General features: G+C 36.9%; 1 protein-coding gene across 1 annotated transcript in view; it reads right to left on the minus strand.

The window, feature by feature from the left end:
• Positions 1–2,450: 2,450 nt before the first annotated feature.
• CCDC57 (coiled-coil domain containing 57) overlaps positions 2,451–22,407 on the minus strand; it is a gene marked incomplete at its 5' end in the record, with an annotated part of 90,230 nt that continues 70,273 nt past the window's right edge. The window contains 4 exon segments of the mRNA XM_081936886.1: positions 2,451–2,829; positions 15,165–15,381; positions 21,041–21,177; positions 21,681–21,909. Of these exon segments, the coding sequence (XP_081793012.1) occupies positions 2,630–2,829; positions 15,165–15,381; positions 21,041–21,177; positions 21,681–21,909 (783 nt within the window). The 3' untranslated portion in view covers positions 2,451–2,629.

Below are 22,407 nucleotides of genomic sequence, written 5' to 3' on the forward strand. Positions count from 1 at the left end.
TAATTGGCCGCAGGCGCTCTACTTTGAGGAAACGGCTGGTATCCTAGGAAATCAACGCCAGTCGAGCGGCTTGTCTTGCTACACTCTGACCGAATTCTTTCTCAAACCCGGCTAAAATGAAGTACACAAAAGAACACATTTCTTTCGGGGCCCTGGGTCATTGATAAGAGTGTCCAATCCGAAAGCCAAGAGATGTAGGCGTGGTTGCCCTTTCACCAATCCCAGAGGCTGTATGGGTGTTGCTAGGAGATAGGGTGATATGGTGACTGTATTTAGGGGGACGGGTCTGTTTAGGAAATGAAGTTGTTGGTGATGCAAGAAGAGCTTTTGAATTGTGGCTTATTTCAGGTCATTCACCTCAGAAGAGTACGAGCTTCCCGGGTTACTACCGTTCAGTCTTTCAAGTGGACTCCAGATCGCTTCACTCCAACCCGAGGGATTTTATTCCTGCTGCATGGAAGAATATAGGCCCAAGAAACGGTTAAATGTCCTTAAATAGTGCCCGACTGTTCTTACATCTTTTGTCTTTCTAGATTTGCTTCACCGTGGAGCGTAGGATCCTCTGACTAGGATTAAGAATTTGTACTATCTTGTTGGCTGCCTTTGTATTCTGCTGGTTATCTTTTTAAGTGTAGCTTTCTCCATCTCCTCAGTACATTTGTGACATCCTAACTTATCCATAGGTTTGCGCTTGCTTGGCCCAAATGTAACACTCCCCATTCTTTATAAAAGCAACACAAGCTAAAGTCCCCACCCCCAAGCTTAAACTATAATTAAATGTAGCAGTCTTTAAAGTGCCACAGAACTCTTTGTGATTGAATTTTTCCCAAGAAGTGTAGTAGAGAGCAGAAGTTGAGTCACTTTTTGAAAGATGACATTACTTATTGGACACTATATTTTGAACATAAGTGGAGTATAGTAAGCTGGGAAAGCACAGTTCAAATCCCTATTTATGAATTGTTTTAAGATTTTTGCCTGTATCTCCGAGTTCCTCAGCCTAGTGGCCTTCTGGTGCATTGAAATATAATTCCCACCATTCCCAACCAGCATGGACATCATGCTGTATTAGGTGTGCTATGCATTATGTTGTTATGAAGACTCACTTCTGTTTCTATGAATTCTTTGCAGTAGTTTTTTAAAGCATGAGTTTGTACATTTTTATCTAAAATCATAAAAACATTGCAATTTCAAGGAATTCATTTTCTTTTTATAATGAATTACTGCTAATTGAATGTATTATTATTAAAATATATTAAAATAATAACCTTTGTTTCTGTCATGTTTCAATTTCCTCTCCCCCAGTGATTCTATTTATTTAAACTATTTTATTCCTATTTTCTTGTAGGAACAGATATTTAGATTTTAGGTTTCAAAAGATCTGGAGAGTCTCTAGTGCAGTTTTCTTCAGCCTAGTGTCCTCCACGATTGGACGATCATCCCAACAGCATGAGATTGTCCCACTGTGATGGCATTCTTGAGCCATAGGCACTTTGAATGGTTAATCATATCTTGTTTATAGTTAATATTTTTTATTATTTTAATTAAGTAATTAGTATTTATTGCAAGACTGTTGGACCTGTGATTATATCTCTAATGCTATCAGACTCTGAGTACCCTTTCCAGAGTTTCCAGATTGATGCTTCTATTAATGCCCTTGGCCAGTGTTTCTTAAAGTATGATCCTATGATCTCTAAAGATCCCCCAAGGCACTCTTTTAAGTTTTCAATTTTTATTTTATAATAATAAATTATCACATTTTAAATGACATATCTTCCTCACAGAGGGGTTTTGTGCCAGGCTATGTTGAAAAATAATACATTAAAATCCCATCAATCACAGTTGTGAGAAGTAGTAATGAATGTATCAATTTTAAGTGGAAAGGAGGCCTGAGAACAAGAGGAAATAGTGCCCTAGGCCAGGAATCCTTCATCTGAGGCTTCAAAGTTTACAACAGCCTCACACACATGAAAACATAACCCTCAGAACCCTTGTAATTTTTAAAGTAAAAGCATGGCTATTAAATACATAGAAACAATAACATAAACTGTTTCATTAATGTTTATGATGTTTCAATAAAGGTGAAGTACTTGTTTCCTTTGAAGTGCAGCCCTTGGCATGCCACTCAAAAGCCATGTGGCCTGTCTCAGAAAACACTATATGTAATTAGTCTGTGGAATGCGGAGATGTACAAACCCAGTAAATACCAATAGTATATGTGTTGTCCTATGACACAAAACCTTTATAACACATTTTCTGGATGTAGTGGCCAAATAAGGAGAGCTACCCAGTGCAGATGGCTGAAATCAAATACTGAGAAGAGTCCATGTTCACAACTATTGTATAATGATGGAGGAGCAATTGTTCATCATTGTGTAGATAGGTGCTGTCAAGTGAACTTTAGCAATTATGGTTATGAGCCACCATGGTTAAAGAAAACACAATATTTTGGGTAGACTTTTACATTTTATTCCATGCAGAAAAAGAAAAATGAGCATTTTGATATGCAATAATATGAGATTAGCGATATCAATGCAGCTGAAAGTCTAATATTTAAACTATTTTGTATCTTTAATAAAAACAAAGAATCTCAGCATACTATACAAAGAAAATTTAATAGTTCAGTGAAATCTCAGTCCTTTATATTGTAATTGCGGATTTTAGTTATTCGTTGAGATTTTTGGAGTTTGTTGGATTGAATGTAAGGTGATTTCTTTGGTTTTAGCCTTGCTTGAACATCAAACTTTTTCCCCTTGACAGCCAATGGATCTACTTGCGCTTTTCTTGGAGATTCTTCAATTTGTTTGGGTTCATTGATAATCTGGCATTTTTCTACAAATCATAAAGATAAAGGAAATTAACAGCATTTTCACACAATTCCGATACAAGTAATAGAGACCTAAACTGAGAAAAGAGCATTGTTTTACTCCCATTTCTCACTGCCAGCTTTGAAGACAGCTGATGGCATTAAGGGTGGCTTTAGATCCAAATTAACACTGTGTAGGGACACAAACTTTAGATAGAGACAATGCATTATCTCTCTCTGTCTTTCTCTCCTCCCTCCCTCTCGCTCGCTCTTTCATTCTCACAGAACTAGTAAGGGAGAAAATGGCTGCTTTGTTTACTCATTAATATTTCAGGCTATTTTCATTTGACTGGAACCAAGCTATTATTCCATTCAATAAAAATACATAGACTAGTCCCAATAAATTACAAGTCTATTAGTTCTCAATGTAATAAGTAGACCATATGACTGGTTTCTATATTCAAACGACGGGTGTGTTCGAAGCAATGTTATTTCTGAGGAGCAGGCTGGTTTTAGAAAGTAATGTTCAGCTCTGGACTATGGTCTTGTCCTTCACCATTTGGCTGAAAAATACTCTGCTTCTCCCCCACTCCCCACCGCTGCCCAACGTTCCCTGTTTTGCAACCTTAGTTGCAAAAATCAGCTCTTGAATTTATTCCAAGGGGTAGAGAAACTGTGGAAAGATTAAGGCAATACACCATTGGCAAAAAGCTGCTTCTATTTATCCAGTCTCGCTAACTCCTCTCTTGAGAGTTTGGTGTTATTATATTTTATCTTTTTCAAAATTATAACTAAAGGTCGTGGATGTTCCTAATACTCCTGCCTTCTATTTTGTCCATAATAACTACGCTATGAAATAGGTTGGGTTGAGAAAGTGGCCTAAAGTCATCCAGCTACCTTACATGTCCATCTTTCTGAAGCTGTTCCAACTTAGAGGTTAAAGGAAGGTTACATATTAGCCCTCTTACTTTTTAACTTTTATATAAATCAAATCCTTCAGGCACTTATGTTCCCTGCTCACCACCCTCCCCTCGTAGTAGAATGTGTGATTCTGGCACTTGTATGACATTGTAGTCACCATGTCATTTTCTCAGGAATGAAAAAGGCACTGGCCTTTTGTATTTAGAAAAAAGATAGATATCCTCAATTACCGTAACAATGACAACTGGAACTAAACTGTAGTTATTAGGCAACATGGTTGTAAAGCTCAACGTCATAGCACATAGCGTAGCAATGGCAGTTCTGGCCCTTCCAATTGCCTTAGTTAAGAAAATCTCAAGATGTCACTAAGTGTGATATCCTGTGAACACCATTTATAACCTCCTGCCGGCTGTCCCACTGACTTTTTTTCTCAAAAGCCAGCAGTGATGGTCACAAATAATGATCCTTTGTCTGTGGGATGCTGCAATGTTGTAACTGCGAGCCAGTTACAAAGCACCCAGATTGCAATCATATAGCAAAGGGGATGCTGCAATGGCCGCAACTACGAGGACTGGTTCTAAGTATCACTTGTCCATCACTTTTATAAAAGACTGGAAAACGTTTTGCTTAAAATGAAAAGAAGGTGAAATGATGATTTTTGGACATGACTGAAAAAGGACTGAATAAAGGATCTAAAGGGACCATTTTAACATGAAAGAGGGAACAGGGATAAGGAGTTTGTAACTGCTGTAAATAAGGTTTGAAATTGTTTCTTTTTTTTTCTGTAACTATTGTTTTCTGTAGTTTTCTCTCTCTCTTTATATTTCTATATTTGCCTTTGAACTATGTAAAATTCTCAACAAAAACTACACTAAGTCTCCATTGATTTGGTCCCTTAGGACTGTATTAAATTAATATGAGTTCTGAAGGCTATTGACAAAATTCATTCATTAGGTTTCACAATATACAACCTATGCTCATGAGGCTTTGAAAATGCCAGAAGGGCTCACCAGCAACAGATCTGTGACACTGACCTTCAAACCAAGCTGAGCCTAATGTCTAGTCCTACAATTTGGGAGATTCTTTTATAAGAGTTTGTGTCAGTTCCCTATTTATTCATGATAACAACAACATTTAATAGGCTTTTACTTTAACACTGACCTCAGCAGTCCTCTTTGGACACTATATGGACACCTTGCAGGCCAGCAGCTATACCCATATGGGGATGGCTCAACAGGGTCCCTGGACCACTGCCCCTCTGGTTTTTCCTTTACACAATATTACATTATTATATGTTTATCTTTATTCTTTGCTATACTTACTCGCTCTACATTCATCTTGTAGGTTTTATATTGCTATTTTCAGGCTTGGTTTGGTTTGATTTAGGGTTCTAGTGTCAGCCCCGGACCACCAGACGGCCTGGGGCCACCATTTGGGCAAGGGAGGAGTGGACAACTGGGACATGCATGCACGGGCATCAACGGCCACACCGCCCTGCCATCCTGACGGGGATGAGCCACCACCTGAGACGACGTTCCAGACACACGCCCACAGCCGGCATCGCATCACTCCTGCCTCCCAGGGGCTGCCGCCTGGCTAGCAGGACCCAGACTGTACCTGGCTGATCAGGAAGGGAAATAGCTGATCGTCAGATCGTGGGTGGAAGCAGGAAACAGAGCGGGATAAGCTGGGATGTGTAGCTAGGGGCATGGCCGGACTGCGGAAGCTGTATAAAACCTTTATAACACATTTTCTGGATGTAGTGGCCAAATAAGGAGAGCTACCCAGTGCAGATGGCTGAAATCAAATACTGAGAAGAGTCCATGTTCACAACTATTGTATAATGATGGAGGAGCAATTGTTCATCATTGTGTAGATAGGTGCTGTCAAGTGAACTTTAGCAATTATGGTTATGAGCAACTATGGTTAAAGAAAACACAATATTTTGGGTAGACTTTTACATTGTATTCAATGTATTAGCGGCAAGTAGTCAATAGGAGGGGAGGTCTAGCACGATATAAGGTGTGGGTGAACTAACCACGGTAGCACAAACTAATTCCTTTTGGATGGTCGCTTTGTGCCAGGTCTGTGTTTCCAGATAAAAATTCTAACATCATCCTGTGTTACTGGCTTTTCTTACGCAGGGCACCGGAATGTGACATCTAGATTATCATGGAGGAAAGGCAAAGCATTAAGGAAAGCTGAATGTAAGATACATATCTGGGTGTGTTTGTCAATGGATGTTTGAATGACAAAAGCCACAAGTGTACGCATCTAGAGCTAGGTCTATACAGGTAGTCCTCGACTTACAACCATTCATTTAGTGACTGTTTGAAGTTATATTGTCATTAAAAAAGTGACTTATGACCAGTTTCCACTTGAGCACTTGGCAACTGGCATGTATTTATGGCAGTTGCACTGGACAGGGTCATGTGATAACCATTTTTATAAACTTCCAGATAGCTTCCAACAAGCAAAGTCAATGGTGGTGGGGAGTTAAATGCCCTTAACAACAAGTAATTCACTTAAAAACTGTGGCAAGAAAAGTCATAAAATGCAGCAAAGCTCATTTAACAACTATCTTGCTTAGCAACAGAAATTTGGGGCTTAATAGTGATCAGAAGTCAAAAATTGCTTGTATCTCAAGTACTGTATAGTACATAGATATGTATATACAATCATACACAGATACGCATATAAAATCATTCAAAGTCCGTTAATATCATTCAATCTATCTTTTATTAGCACTCTTTCACATGGAAACTTTAATCTGTACAGAACTGGTATGGTTCTATGGGAGCCGAGAATCTGTGTTTCCTGATTTGTTACTGGTTTAAACTCGTTTTCCAACAGTTTACTGGCCCATTAATTTTCCTTGATGCCTTTTCATCAAGATGGACGCAAAAATCTCAACTAAGTTATTGTGGCCTTGCTATCTATCTTTCTTTGTTGCTCAGAGGCCAATAATTTTTTTAAAAACTGAAATCTGTGGGAAAAAAATCTTTGATGTTGCATAGCAGGTGGATTCTGTGCTACAGCCAACTCTCAGTGGTGGATTCAAATTTGATTTATATCTGTAAACTATTTAGGTTTCTTTGCCTGACATAACAGAACCTTTGCTTTGGCTTATTACAATGCCTTATTCTCAGCTGTACAAAATGGGAAATACAGTAGGTGATAGCCTTGTGGAAATCCTATTTCATGTATTTTTTCACTGCTTTTTCTACAGCAATTTATATGCAGACATGCTTTTGCTGCCTCCTAACAAAGAGCCAAATCTGTTATGAGTGAGAGACATTTGTTTCCTAATCACAGACTGGAATGCTACTATCACCAGTGTTCTATGTGCATCAGCAGCAATTTTCATCAGAAAGGCATAAAACGTCCTAATCCTGGAGTGATGACCCCATGACATAGTTCTTTTCTATTTTATAATATTTTCTTTTCATTTCATGTCATTAATGTATTTCTATTATATCTTTATGTTTTGCATTATATTATATTATGGCTTTATATATTTTATTCAGTTGCTTCTTTTCTCCATTTTTTAAATCTTAACTTTAATATAGCTGTTACCCTGCTTCCATGTTTTCACCTTGCTGACAAATGATCACAATTAAATAAAATGGACTTTGAAATTCACACACGAGCAGGTCCATATGTGTTGAGAGCTCATCTGATATTTAGCACTAGCTCCATCTGTGCCCATTCATGATCCCTGACAACAAAATTAATTTTGATCACACTGCATTTCCCTGAACCAAAGAATATAAATGATGAATTCTTACAATCCATTCTGTTACTACTGCTCCTAGAATCCAGATAGCTCTCTCTTTCGTTTAAAGTGCTGATTTTACTGGCAGGAACTCTTAAGTACAGAAATCACATCAGAATAAGTTAATATTTGTACTTCTCTTGGGAGATGAGAATCTTACATAATAGAGAACAAAACTGCATGCATAGAGTCCAAAACGAGTACGCATCTCTACTGGTTAATATTCTACCCAGCCCTCTCACTGTCTGGTCCTTTACCCACATGATAGGGAAAAACGTGTTGAAATTCTGATCCATAGAGAAGATTATGTATGACCCAATAAAACTGAGCCAATAATAATGAACAATTATAAAAGCGGATTAGTTTTCATCATCTGGGTTTAAATATTGCAACAAAATATGTATTGAAATTATGACTGTCTCTTATTTTTCAATCCTTTTGCATCTTTTTATAGTTCCCCAAGGCTTGGAACTCTAAAAATAAAACACTAGCACAGTTATAGTAATTCAATTATTATTGTTTCATTTGGTCTTTATACTGATGCTATCTGTTTAATTATGTTTGTCAACTAAGTAGCTGTCTTCCAACAACTAAGGCAAGTCACTCTGGGAAGCATGTAATTTAATTTATAGGAATGGTGGTACAAATATTCTAGGGCACATTATGTACACAATTATGTACATAGAGAACAAATGCAGTATCCTTCCCCTGTCATCTCCACCAAGCCACGCCCACAGAACTGGTAGTAAAAAAAATTGAATTTCAACACTGGATCAGATGCAAGTAATTTAAAGAACACAAAAGAACAAAAATTGAAGAATGTAAGGATCAAGATGAGCCTTATTTAAAAAAATTGGTTTAGTGCCAGAAAAATTGAAGAAGCTTTGGAAATCATTAAGGAAAAAAATACCAGCAATAAGCTATGAAAATTGAATGCTATGAGGCCTGAATAATCTAATTTAAGAAAAATCAGTATTTCAATCAGACCAGAGGAGATTATACAAAATATACTGTAAATGGCAATAGAAATTCTAAAAATGGAAAACCAACAAAAAAGGTGTACAATACAGTTTTGTAAAGATCTATCAGAAACTCAAAATATAATAAAAATGTTGGATTGGGATAAGAATTTGAAGACGAGTTAGTAAAAATCAAATTCAAGGTAATAACAACAGAAATGGTTATAAATTAAGTGAAATGTATTAAAAACTGTACATCTTGTGGAAATTATCAGTTGTATGGCTTTTGGCTTAAATATTTGAGTAGTTTACATCAAATTATAGCTGAATGATTTAATGAAAATTTGCATAAAAGACATCAGCGACCGGTTAATAACTGGCAAAACTTATCCGATTTAAAATGATCCAGCAAAAGGGACACGGGGAAACTACGGGCCAATAACATATTTGTCTACAATGTTTAAGTTACTCATAAGCATTATCATGGACCATATCCAAGATCGTTTAAAAGAAAATAACATCATCCCAGTAGAACAGAAAGAAATAAAATAAAAAGCAGAAGTACAAAAGATCAACTTCTGATTGATAAAATGGTTTTGGAGAATTGCAAAAGGCAAAACAACAATTTACATATTGTCTGGCTTGATCATAAAAAGGTTTTTACTACATCATTACATAGATCATCAAATTTTGCTTCAACAAGAACATTGCAATGTTTATAGAAAAATATAATGAAGTAGTCGAAAACAGAACTGGTAGTTGGAAATTAAAAATATAGGCTTATCAAAATGAGCAAAGGCATTTTCCTGGATGAGTCATAATTACCCTTATTATCTGTCATTGCTATGATCTTATTTTCAGTGTTTTGAAAAAAAATCAAATTTTGGCTATAGAACAGCAAAAAAATACAGTATCACATTTCTTTTATATGGCTGATTTGATTTGAAGTTTTAGGTAAAATCAGAAATCAAATCCAGTCATGGACAAATACAAAGAATGTTAGCATAAATATAGCAATAGAATTTGACCTAGAGGAATGTGTTATAGTAGCAATAAACCAGGGTAAAAGCACAAATAGTAATGGAATTGAAATGGTGAATGGTGAAGCCATCAGGATGAAGTTTCTAGGCATTTTACAGTTGGAGATACTAAAATAGAAGACAAATAATTAAGGAAGATCACAAAGTATCAAAATTGAAGTTGAAGGATTATGGCATGAATTGGTCATTGTGGTCCCAGTGATTATTGGCATGGGTGCCAATAATATTGGGTGCCATGCCACAAAAACCTTGGATGGCACTTAGGAAATCTGCACGTTGACAAAATGACCAATTTTCAATTACAAATGTGGCATTGTTTGGATCTGCACATATACACTGATTCACTACGACATCCAAATTTTTGGGGAAGAACTCAATGCCTATGAAGGCCAATACTAGCAAAAGAGCTGGCAGCTATGATTTCAAATGTATATAATAATGATTGTGTGACTAAATATTATAACCTTTAACAACATTAAACATCTGCCTATCCCAGGTCCTTGGGAAGCACTCAATAAATGGTCAAAATGCCAAATCCAGTCTAAATATCTAGCTAACTATGTGACAAATCATCATCATTTTGACACTCTCCTCTTAATAATAACTACTCTATTTTTCAAAGGGGTTTTTTGTCTATAGGAGAAGATCTCATGCTACTCAGATGCAAAGAGATCTATTCCTTTTCAGGTCACTGACTCGCAGAATGTCCACATTCAATCTTGATGTTTTTGCTTTTCTCTAATAGCAACATGAACATGTCCCATAGTTTTTATATGGTGTGTCCTGATAACATTGTCTTCATTTCACTATCGAGCCACATAAACAATACCTTAAATAAGTACTGTTCCTCTTTTCACACAATTTTTGCCATGGATACAATACGGGTTCCTGACTGAGCATTTGGTTGCATGACATGAAGTTGGAACATGCGCTTCTGGCTGCTACAAATATATCCTCTCCTCTACGGTTTCCAGGCACTGCCCTCCATAACCATTTTGACTTGAACTGCAGGTGAGACCAGATATATGGCTTCCACAGATATATCTTGTCAGTGTATGAGGAATTATGAGCTGGGATAGCCATAACAACAAGTCAGCCAATGGGAACTATTTGGTGAAGTTCGGAGCCTGGGCCTGGCTCATGTATGTATATATAAGTGCCTCTGTATTATACTGCTTGTGTACTTCTGGATTCTGAGTTCTGGATTCTGCTGCATGGTATTGTATACAAGGAAGTATGTTATATCAATGAATCCTGTTGAGTTATTTACTTGTGTGCTGGTTGGATTGCTGCAAACTCTAACATATCTTCCTATGTAATAACTGACTGGTATTTCAGAAATGTCTTCCAACAAAGGGATTTTTCATGATTGAACTATACATTGTATTTTAGGGCAGTGGCAGAAAACACTATTTTGCCAAAGTTTACACTTGTTTGCTTATCCCATGGGTCGCCTTCAGATGTTACTGTCATAGCCACATTCTGTCAGCATAGCCATTCCTCTGCAGCTTTTATTGACTGTTCTCTCCCACTTCATATCTTGCTCTTTCTCATCTTTTTAGCCTGACAGGACATAAATGCAATAGAAATATATTGGGTAAGGTGAGAGAGAATTCTCCAATGTTCCTTACAGTGCTCTGAATCTGTGAACTTTAACATGGAATATTTTTGAACATAGCTTTACTGCTGTTTTGAAAAAGCATTAGACTTTTTTCAAAAATATTAAAAATGGGCTGGTTAACAAGCCACGAGTGTGAGACAGGGAGGGTGCTCCCTCTGGAAGACTGGGATAAATCCTTCCTACTCCATCCCACAACCCCACTCCACAATTGCAATTTGTCTGGAAACTCCAGCCAATTGGAGTCACACATTTGTGGTGGAACATGTCATTTTAGGATGCCTCTTCCATTCGCTTTGCTACATTCTATATTGCCTATATGCAGGACCTGAAATCAAGATAAGAGGATAAATACTATTCCCAAAGCAGATTACCTAATGCCAAGACCTCCATAGTAGGTATATGAGATAGATAAATACCAAGCTTAAACATAAATCTCAAAATCCATCTGTAGATGGTATAAAATACTAGCCCAAAACGTTGTTCTATAGCATGAAATTGTGGCCATTTGCAGTATTAAAGGCAGCAGTTTTATTTTAGATAGATGAATCCAAGATTAGGAATTAGTGTTTTTGTAAAATTGCCAGATAAGTTTCACCAGTTGAGAACATGAAACATTAGGAAAGTTGCTGTAATATTTACATGTGCAAACAGTCTTTATCAATAGGTTCTTGAACTGTGGTATCTCTTCTATGCTCAGTTCACAAAATCTTTGATGCAATAGATGAATCTCTACGTAGTATCCCTGGAGCTCCATATTACCCTCCCCTTGCTACCACATGGCTGTCAGCATACGTAAGTATTATGTAACTACTGTTAAATGGGAACACAGTGTTAATCTGTAATTTCATGATATATTTTCTATTTCCAAAAACTTTCCCAAAACATTTGCAATAGTAACTAACGAATTAGAGTCTTGGAGCTAGAGAATCATCTGCAGAGAAATTGTCCAATTTGTAGAAATCTGATAAATTCATGTAATAAGCATTAATGACCATAGAGTGATCAGTAAAAGAAAGAGACAAAGTGAGGAAGAATTTTAAGTCTAATATTGGAGAGATAAATGCTTAGTTCAGCGATGGCGAACCTTTTTTGGCTCGCTTGCCATAAGTGGGGGGAGCGCAGGGGAGTCGTGTGTGGGCGTGCTGCACCCATAATGCAATGTGCGACCCCCCCAGTGCGCATGCGCGCACTACAGGCTTCCCCCCATTTTTACATGCTTTTATCGCCCTTCCCAGACTCCAGAGGCTTTATAGGAGCCGTGGAAGGGTGAAAACAGCCTCCCCCGCCCCCCCTGGATGCCTCTGGACGGTCCCTGAAGCCTTTGGAGCGCTCAAAATGACCCTCTGAGCAAACTGGAAGTGACTTCCGGTTTGCTCGGAGGGTCGTTTTGAGCGCTCCAAAGGCGTCAAGGAAGCTCATGAAGCCTCCAGAGGGTCTCCGGGGGGGGAGGCTCGTTTCGCCCTCCCCAGGCTCCTATAAAGCCTCTGGAGTCTGAGGAGGGTGAAAAATGTCTTTAAAAAAGGGTGAACTCAGTTGGCCAGCGCACGCATGCGCGCTGGCCAGCTGACAGGGCAGCGCCTCGCGTGCCCTGACAAATGGCTCCACGTGCCACCTGTGGCACGCGTGCTATAGGTTCGCCATCACTGGCTTAGTTGGTTCATATAGGCAAAAAAGAAAACATTGGTCAACTAGTGAAATAAGAAATTATTTTAAATGGGATAAAAGAAGAAAATAAGCTATTAAATATTAAAATAATTAAGTTCTATGGATAAAGATAATTAAAACAAGTTCAGTAGTATTTTCCACACGTATAGTATATATGTATTTGCGTGTGGGGGTTGTGGAATATGTATGCATCCATGCCAACTTGCTTTTTCAGGCGGGGGACACACAAAAAGTATCAAATCATCCCATCAAATCATAGCAGAAGTACTCTATAAAGCTTTGGTAAGATCCAACTTAAAATACTTCATTCAGTTTTGTTCATCCCAATACAAAAAAAATGTTGAGACTTTGGAAAAAGTTCAGAGAAGAGCAACATAAACAATTAGGGGTCTAGAAGCTAAAACATACGAAAAATGATTGCAGAAACTGGGCATACCTAGCCTAGAGAAAAGAGAGACCAAATTGACATGATAGCAGTCTTCCAATACTTAATGGGATGCCACAAGGAAGAGGGGGGCAATTTATTTACCAAAGTACCTGTGGGCAGGACAAAAAGCAATGGATAGAAACTAACCAAGGAGTGAAGCAATCTAGAACTAAGGAAGTGAGAACAATTAACCAGTGGAACAAATTGCCTTTGGAAGTTGGGGGTTTCTCCATTGCTGGAGGCTTTTAAGAAGAGACTGGATAGCATTTATCAGAAATAGTATAGGTCTCCTGGAAGAGCAGGAGGTTGAACTAAATGACCTCCAAGGTCCCTTCTGTTACTATTATTCCAAGATTACCAATAAGATTCTGCTTAAAATTAATTAATAGGTCAGTTTCCATTTCCCTCATAATCTTTTCAGATGTTAATAGGTTCTGAGTGTTTCCTTTAGTAGTATTGGGGTGGCAGGGGGCAGCAACTTTAATGTGTACACTATAAATCACCTAATGTGCAAATCTCACAGGGTTGTTTTGGGGGGAACCTGGGAGGATAGAGCATTACGAATACCAACTTGAGTTCCATAAGAAAATCTAATTTAATAAGTAACAAATAGTTTATTATTGAAACTTATAAAATTGAATCTTACAACAAGGCCACACTTGGAATACTGCATTCAGTTCTGGTTGCCACGATGTAAAAAAGATGTGGAGACTCTAGAAAGAGTGCAGAGAAGAGCAACAAAGATGATTAGGGGACTGGAGACTAAAACATATGAAGAACGGTTGCAGGAACTGGGTATGTTTAGCTTAAGAGAAAGAAGGACTAGGGGAGACATGATAGCATTATTCCAATATCTCAGAGGTTGCCACAAAGAAGAGGGAGTCAAACTATTCTCCAAAGCACCTGAGGGTAGAACAAGAAGCAATGGGTGGAAACTAATCAAGGAGAGAAGCAACTTAGAACTGAGGAGAAATTTCCTGACAGTGAGAACAATTAATCAGTGGAACAGCTTGCCTCCAGAAGATGTGAATGCCCCAACACTGGAAGTCTTTAAGAAGATGTTGGATAGCTATTTGTCTGAAACGGTATAGGGTTTCCTGCCTAGGCAGGGGGTTGGACTAGAAGACCTCCAAGGTCCCTTCCAACTCTACTATTGTATTGTATTGTATTGTATTGTATTGTATTGTAACAAATCTTAGAATGCATTGACTGATTTTTTTTAAAATCTCTACCAAGCAAAACTTGAGTTATAAGTACAAAAAACAATATTGTATTTCCACCTATAAGTAGTTTATGAAAACTAAAATAATAACAGTAAAATAATTTTACTTACTGAAAACGGCAGTATAATGCCAATATAAATATATTAGTGCTAAGTAAAAGTGGTGATATATTTATATTCAGCTACAATAGGGAGTATCTACTTCCGAATTGTGAAAAGAGTAGTTACCAGACTTTCAGCTTTAAAGAACATTTTGTCACACATTTCTTATCGCTTAGCAACACCTGACTTGGATTTTTATACAGCGGAAAGGAGATGGGCTGTAATCAGTTTAAGTGTAGGAAAGTATACCAAAAGAGCACCCAAGAATACAATTAACACTTCCTTACATTTGGATATTGTGGAATGTCCAAGAAATACACGGGAGAAACCATTAGAGACAAGTATGCTGTCTTCCAATAAGTTCCACAGAATATTATTTGATCTATGTGTAGATACTACAGATTCTGATCTATCTGTAGTCAATGATTAATTGAGCACATAAATGTGTTAGTTTCACACTCAGTGAAACACTGAATTCAAAGGTGGTGAATATGTAAAGGAAATGAAGAAAATACCAATGGAATTTCTCATAGGCAAAATAGAGAAATTTGGGTTTCAAAAAGCCATTGTGCTATATTTGAATTATATTATTGAAATTAAATAACCATGGCTTTATACATTATACATACCTTGGTCAATGTTTTTGGGGCTGAGAACTGAAGGACTTGATCCCATCTCTAACATTTGCCAAATTTCCTCCAAGGAACTAGGAGCACTAGATGATAACCGACTTTGCTGGGATAGGCTTGGACTTTCTCTTCTGAGCTGTTGAGGCTGCTGTAGCACAGGGGCTTTAGATACTGAGGGATCTGCAGTGCAGTTTCTTGAACATGAGTCTGATCCAATCTGTGGAAATGACCAATGCCAGAGATCAATATCATATGGAAATAGAGGAGAAACATTAAAAAATAAAAATATGGAATAAAATTTTAAGTAAAAATTTAAGAAAATGGAACAGAACGCATTTTGTAGAAATCAATGCTGTGGTTTCCAAATTATGTGATCTTTTCACTGAAGAAGCTTCTTGCCCAGACCACTTCTGCATTATTCTCAAAGCTCTCAGCAATAATTTGGCAATGCAATTTGAGTGAATCACCTTTGTATGAGCCTTAGTTTCAATTTCTCCATATTCTGCTACAGCACTACACCAAAAACACACACACAGAGGTTAGGGCAAAATGAATGCTTTTGCAATGGAATAAACAAACATGGCAGCTATAATGTTATTTTTTTCTTCAAACAAAATTAAAGTTTGGAAATAACACATGTCATGAAAACTTTGAAACAGCAAAAGAAAAAGGGAAAAATATGATAAACCAACTAATCCATGGACAACCAAATGAATCTGGAAATCTGGAGTGAGCTAGTGAATTAGAATGGAAGTGAGGATGGAAGTGATTTAAATGCTATAGTTGACCAGAAATGGGACTATAAAAGTGGAAAGAAGAGAAAAGGAGAACTTTGCCCAGGTCATTCTTCCAAATGGCCGAAGAATTAAATATTTATAATGTATGGCGAGAAAGAAGTCCAGAGGGAAAGCAATATACCTTCTACTCGAATACCCATGAATCCTGGTCAAGGATAGATATGGTCTGGATGTTGATGGAGTTAATTTCGGACGTGAAGGAGATACACATAGAACCCAATCTATGGGCTGACCACAATCCCATGAGGATTATATGGGGAAAAAAAGGCAGTTATCGTTGGTCATTCAATAGAACAATCCTAAAAGATCAGGAATATATTAAAAGAGTCAATCAGGAATTGAGATTTTTCTTCAAAGAAAACTAGCCAAGAGACACATCCCTACCAAACCTATGGGATACAACTGAGGCATTTATAAGAGGGGTCATGATATCAGCTACAGCTAGGAAGAAAAAAAATGAGAATCAAAAAACAAGAGAGTTGAAAGAAATATACAGAAATTTAGAGAGTGAACTTCAAAAGAAACCACAAAATAGAAGTATAAAAGAAAGTATGGAATTGGTTAAACAGGAACTGCCTATATTTGAAAAAGCAAAACTGGCACAATCTATAAAAAAATCAAAACAAAATTCCTTTGAGAATGCAAATAAACCTGGGCGGTGGCTAGCCTATAAATTGAAGAAGCAGAAGCAAGAGAATTGGATCAATAAATTACAAGATGAAAAAGGCGAGATCGGCTATCAACTAGAGGAAAAGAAAGGATTACCCAAAAGTTCTATGAACAATTATATAGAGAAAACGGAGACTATACAAAGGAAGGAATACTACAATATCTGGAAAAGTCAGATTTGCCAAAGATACCAGAGGAAGTAAAAGATATGCTCAAAGAGGAAATAAAAATATCAGAACTAATTGAGGCCATACAAAGACAAAAGAATAATAAAGCAACAGGGCCGGATGGACTGCCAGCGGAAATATATAAAGAATTCCAGGATATGCTTGTTCCAACACTGATGGAGGTTTATAATGCTGTGTTGAAAGAGGCAAAGACACCGCTATCATGGACGGAGGCTAACATTGTCTTATTACCTAAGGAGGCTTCAGATCAGATGTCTATACAAAACTACAGACCAATTTCATTGCTAAATGCAGATTATAAGACTTTTGCTCTGATAATTGCAGAACGGTTGAAAAAATTCCTCACATTGTTTATCCACACAGATCAAAATCGATTCCTTCCCAGAAGACAAATTAAAAACAATATGAGAACTATGCTGGACATTCTCAAATATTATGAAGTGCATAATGAAAAACAGGTTGTGCTACTTTTTCTCGATGCCCAAAAGGCATTCGACAATGTGAACTGGGAATTTTTACATCAACAATTGGAACACATGGAATTTGGTGATAAATTTATAAACACGATCAGAGCAATGTAGACAAATCAAAAAGCCAAAGTAATAATTAATGGTGAATTAACGCAAAGTATAGCAATACAGAAAGGTACAAGACAACATTGCCCTCTATCCCTGCTGCTGTTCATATTAACCCTAGAAGTTCTAGCTCGGAATGTGCGTAAAGAGGAACAGATAAAGAAATTAAAAAGGAACAATTTAAGTTACAGGCTTTTGCGGACGATTTAATTTTCGTGTTAGAGGATCCTTTAAAGTCTGGTATAAAATTTATTGAGGAATTGACAAAGTATGGGAAAGTAGTGGGTCTAAAGATAAATATGACAAAGACTAAAATGTTGGTCAAAAATATGACATCCTAATTGAAAGAGGAGTTAACAAAGAAATTGGTTATTCAAATTGTCAAAAAAGTGAAATATCTAGGTATACATTTATCAGCGGGGGGTGTGTCCATCAAAGAAGACAACCATATTAATTTGATCAATAAAACTAAGCAAGACTTAGAAAGGTGGAAAAAACTACAATTGTCCCTGATGGGTAGGATCGCAGTCATAAAAATGAATGTACTACCAAAATTTCTTTTTCTGTTTCAGAACATTCCCTTTAAATTAGAAACAGGTTTTTTAAAGATTTTAAATCAATTGGTTTCTAAATTTATATGGCAGGGGGAAAAAACAAGAATAAAACTCAAAGCTATGCAAGATACTAATGAAAAAGGAGGATTTGGCGTACCGGATTGGGAACTTTATTATACTGCGGCTATTCTAACATGGTTAAAAGAATGAATAATGTTGAGAAATAAAAGATTACTCAAATTGGAAGGTCATGACCTCCAAGCAGGATGGCATGCCTTCCTATGGTATGAAAAAGGATCTGCACATAAATATTTTTATAGACACTACATCAGACAGTCCCTGTTATTAGTTTGGAACAAAATAAAACACGACCACTACATTGAAATACCCATTTGCTTATCTACGATAGAAGCATACATACATTCAAATTTAATTAACATGGAAAAAATTGTTACATACAAAGAGTTATTGATCAGACAGGGGGAGATTAAAAACTAGATAGAATTGGCATCACAAGGGGTACAACTAGAATGATGGTCTTATTTACAGGTACAATCAAGTTTGCACAGGATAGGAAAAGGGAAGGTATTGCCAAAGATTACACAATATTAGATAAACTTCTGATAGAGACAGAAGACAGGTTGATCAAACTGCTGTATAGATTTTTACTGGAATATAAACTTGAGAAGAACATGTCAAAGAAACTATGGTCGCCTGGACGAAAAATTTTGGTTATAATGTGGATTTGGCTAAATAGGAAAATCTTTGGATACTTAATTGGAAACTAACAATGGCCACGGCTTATAAAGAAAATCTGCATAAGATGTTCTACAGATGGCATCTTCCCCCAGCACGGCTCTCCAAAATGTTTAAAAATTTGCCCCTAAATTGTTGGAAGTATAAAAAACCACCAGGCACTTTTTATCATACATAGTGGACATACAACGAGGCAAAAATATACTGGAAAATGATTTCATGGTTGGAACAAATGGTGGGAGATCAAATTTTGTTCAAACCAGAAATTTTTCTCCTAGGCATAATACCAGAGGGGTATAAGAAAGTTGAGCTTTATCTAATTATACATGTACTAACTGCGGCGCATACAACTTATGCGCAGTGTTGGAAAAAAGAAAATACACCACCAGAGTTAGATAGAAAAAATTAGTTCAAGGCTCTCCCTTGAACAAAAAAATAAAGGGGAATCGGAATATTTTGAAGTCTGGAACAGATTCTATTATTGGTATAAGACAAGGTGACAAGACTGGAACAAACTGTATATATTGTGATTGGATAGAAAGATGGATAGTGTACTAAGTAGGCTAACAGTTACTGGATGAGATTATTTGTATATAATGTGATTGTATGGTCACTTCGACTTTGCGGTGCTGCACTGTTTTAAATGTAAAAACAATAAATATATATATGAGGATGGAAGTGAGGATGAATTTAAAAAATTGACTGTTTGCAAAAAAGAAGAAGAAGGAAAAAAGAGAGCACCATCACATATGGAGCCTCTAAAAATGAGAATCAGTTGGTTGGCAATGAGGTGTAATTTAATGACAATGAATATGTACATATATCTGTGTCTCCGGTCTCAAATTTGTCCAATTACTGCAATATTGGTAATAAATCACATTCTGATTTGAGGCAGATTTGTTAATCCCTATATAAAATCCTCCCTATCCCTCCTCCCTCCATCAAAATGTATTATTTGAGGAAGCATTATAAGCAGGGGTGAAATCCAGCAGGTTCTGACAGATTCTGGAGAACCGGTAGCGGAAATTTTGAGTAGTTCAGAGAACCGGCAAATACCACCTCTGACTGGCCCCAGAGTGGGGTAGGAATGGAGATTTTGCAGTTTCCTTCCCTTGGAGTGGGGTAGGAATGGAGATTTTGCAGTATCCTTCCCCTGCCATGCCCACCAAGCCACGCCCACACAACCGGTAGTAAAAACTTTGAATTTCACCACTGATTATAAGTTTTAAAAACGGCTTTTCTCTCTTTGGTACATGTCAACATCAATGTACTGTGCTTCTGAACTAAAGAGATATCTGTAGAAAAACCTGAATCAGGGATAAGGGCAGTTTGCCACCTTAGATAATTAAATCCCTTTCCAAATTGGCTCATTTTGTATTGGGTAGGAGTTGTGTGTACAAATCAGAGTCCGTATCTAGTCAGCACTCGTGTTGCACTTCCCATGTAATTGATATTAATTTTTTTGCCATAAGTGACAATATGCAGTGAAAATATCATATGGTTAGGAAATTGCTTGCTATCAGTTCCAATTGGTAAGGGCATGAAAAATGGATCAGCAGAATGAATTGAAATTAGGATAACATTACAATGAATTAATAAAAGCTTTAATGCAATTTAATGTTAATTTGCCTACATATTGCATATATAACCACTTGAAATAAAGGAAAAATTATTACCAAAACAAATTTATTTCAAAGAAAATATGCTTCTATTTATGCTCCATTGGAGGGAATTTAAGGCTATAAAACACCATATGTTTTCAAAGGATTTCTACTACTTCAGGACAACTCCTACTGCTTGGGATATTTTCTTTTTTCTTTTAATATGATTGTATTAAATTTCAAAACCATGAATAAAAGTAATCAAACAAGAAAACAAAAAACAGAAAAAGGGAAAAAAGAGACAAAGTGCAAGGTAGAGGGTGAAAAAGGTAAAAAGAAAAGAGAAAGGATGGTTTCCAACTTTCTTTGGTGCAGATGTAAATAAAAAAAAATACGGCCCTTTTACTCTAAAATTAACAATAATCTATATTAAATGTATCCAAGTCTCTTCTAACCAATCTTTAGGCACATTGGCACATTGCTGCAATCTCCAAAGAAATTGTGAATTTTACCTCAACTGTGTTCCCCATGGAATAGGGATGGAATCTGGATAGTTGGGCATAGCAAAATCAGAGTTATTTCACAATACTCTTCAGAGCCTGGCTTTTGCATAGTTTGCATATCATATTACTGCAATCACAAGAAAGGATCTAGCATTCCGACAGCAATCTTCTTGTCCTTGATATAAAATAATAGGATGAGGTTCTGAAATACTGTTTGGAAGAGGACATATTACCTGTTTTGTAAGATGGCATTGCAAATGTTCTAAAGCTAGAAAATGCTGCTTTGCTTCTTGTACAAGTTCTTTGGGATAAAGAGCACTAGGGAATATCTCGTTTTGAAGGTTTTTTGAGTCGTTGCAATCCTGAAATCCTACAGAGATGACAAAATAAAAATGAACCTTTTATGCTATACAGAAATTGAAAGACGATCCCCAGTGCTTTAGCTTTAAAGTTAAATTTTATTTTGACGTCAGGTTAGTTATACAATAATGTCATTTTTCATTGTTCCTCATCTCCAGGAAACAAAACAGAAAAGTATTTATTTCAAGAATCTTCTTATATACATGAGAAGTATATAAAAGAGCCTTTTGCTATTATGTAACAAGTAGTTGCTACCTTGACCTTTTAGAGCAGTAATCCTCATAGCCAAGAATAAGAAACAAATACTGAGTCTGTTCATGTTTCATACCATCATGTTCAATGTTGAGAGCAACTATGCTCTTATTCAGCAGCATTTCATTCTCAAGCTCTGACCAGGACCTCTTGACCTTGACAACAAGCCTACATGCAGTACTTCACTCCATTAGTTTTTTCAATCTCAAGAGACTGAATTTCTTACGCAAGTATTGAGATTGTTCTCTCCAATGAGCTTACCTTCCTTTGAAGCTTCTCCAAGTTCTGTTCTTAGTCTATTTACCATCTCTAGTAGCTGCTGTTTCTCTTTGCTCAGACAGCAGATCTTTTTTGCAGCTCCTTTCAGTCTGTCTTGAATCACTTTTCCGTGGTTTCTAAAACGTTGATGAGGTCCGTCACCTGTGGCTGTACTAAGTAACTGCTGCTTGGGATGAACGGAATCCACCTGAAGCCATTTTACCAATGGATTCTAGAAGCAAAATGAGATAAAGATTATTCCAGAGTAGGAATAATTCCTTTTTGATGCTGGTAACATATTTCATATTTTGAGCACCTGCTGGAGGTTTTCTGGGTGCTTTTGAAAAACAGTTGCTTAGAAGGGCTTGGGTTCCAAATCACCAATTACACAACATCATTTAACTGAAAGATTATTTGCCACCTGGACTGGACCCTCTCTGTTCCAGATGTCTTCTAAAAATTCTGCTTAGTTTTGTCTTTATTGACAGCAGATAGGCATGCTTCTAAACAAAGCACTAGACTCTTAGCAGCCCACTATTATTATTTTCCAAGAAAGCTTATAAAACCTATTTGGGGTTCAGAGCAATACTGGGAAATTTTTAAAAATTGCCAGATGCTGGAACACTGCTTTGAAAAATTCCAACTTCTCACATTTGAAATCATTATTATTTTAAATGTAATAATGTAGGGAAAGGATTCCAACAGGTAGCAAGACAACTCTAAAGGGACA

This window comes from Natrix helvetica (assembly GCF_964273705.1).
Source record: "Natrix helvetica genome assembly, chromosome: 1".
NCBI classification, from domain to species: domain Eukaryota; kingdom Metazoa; phylum Chordata; class Lepidosauria; order Squamata; family Natricidae; genus Natrix; species Natrix helvetica.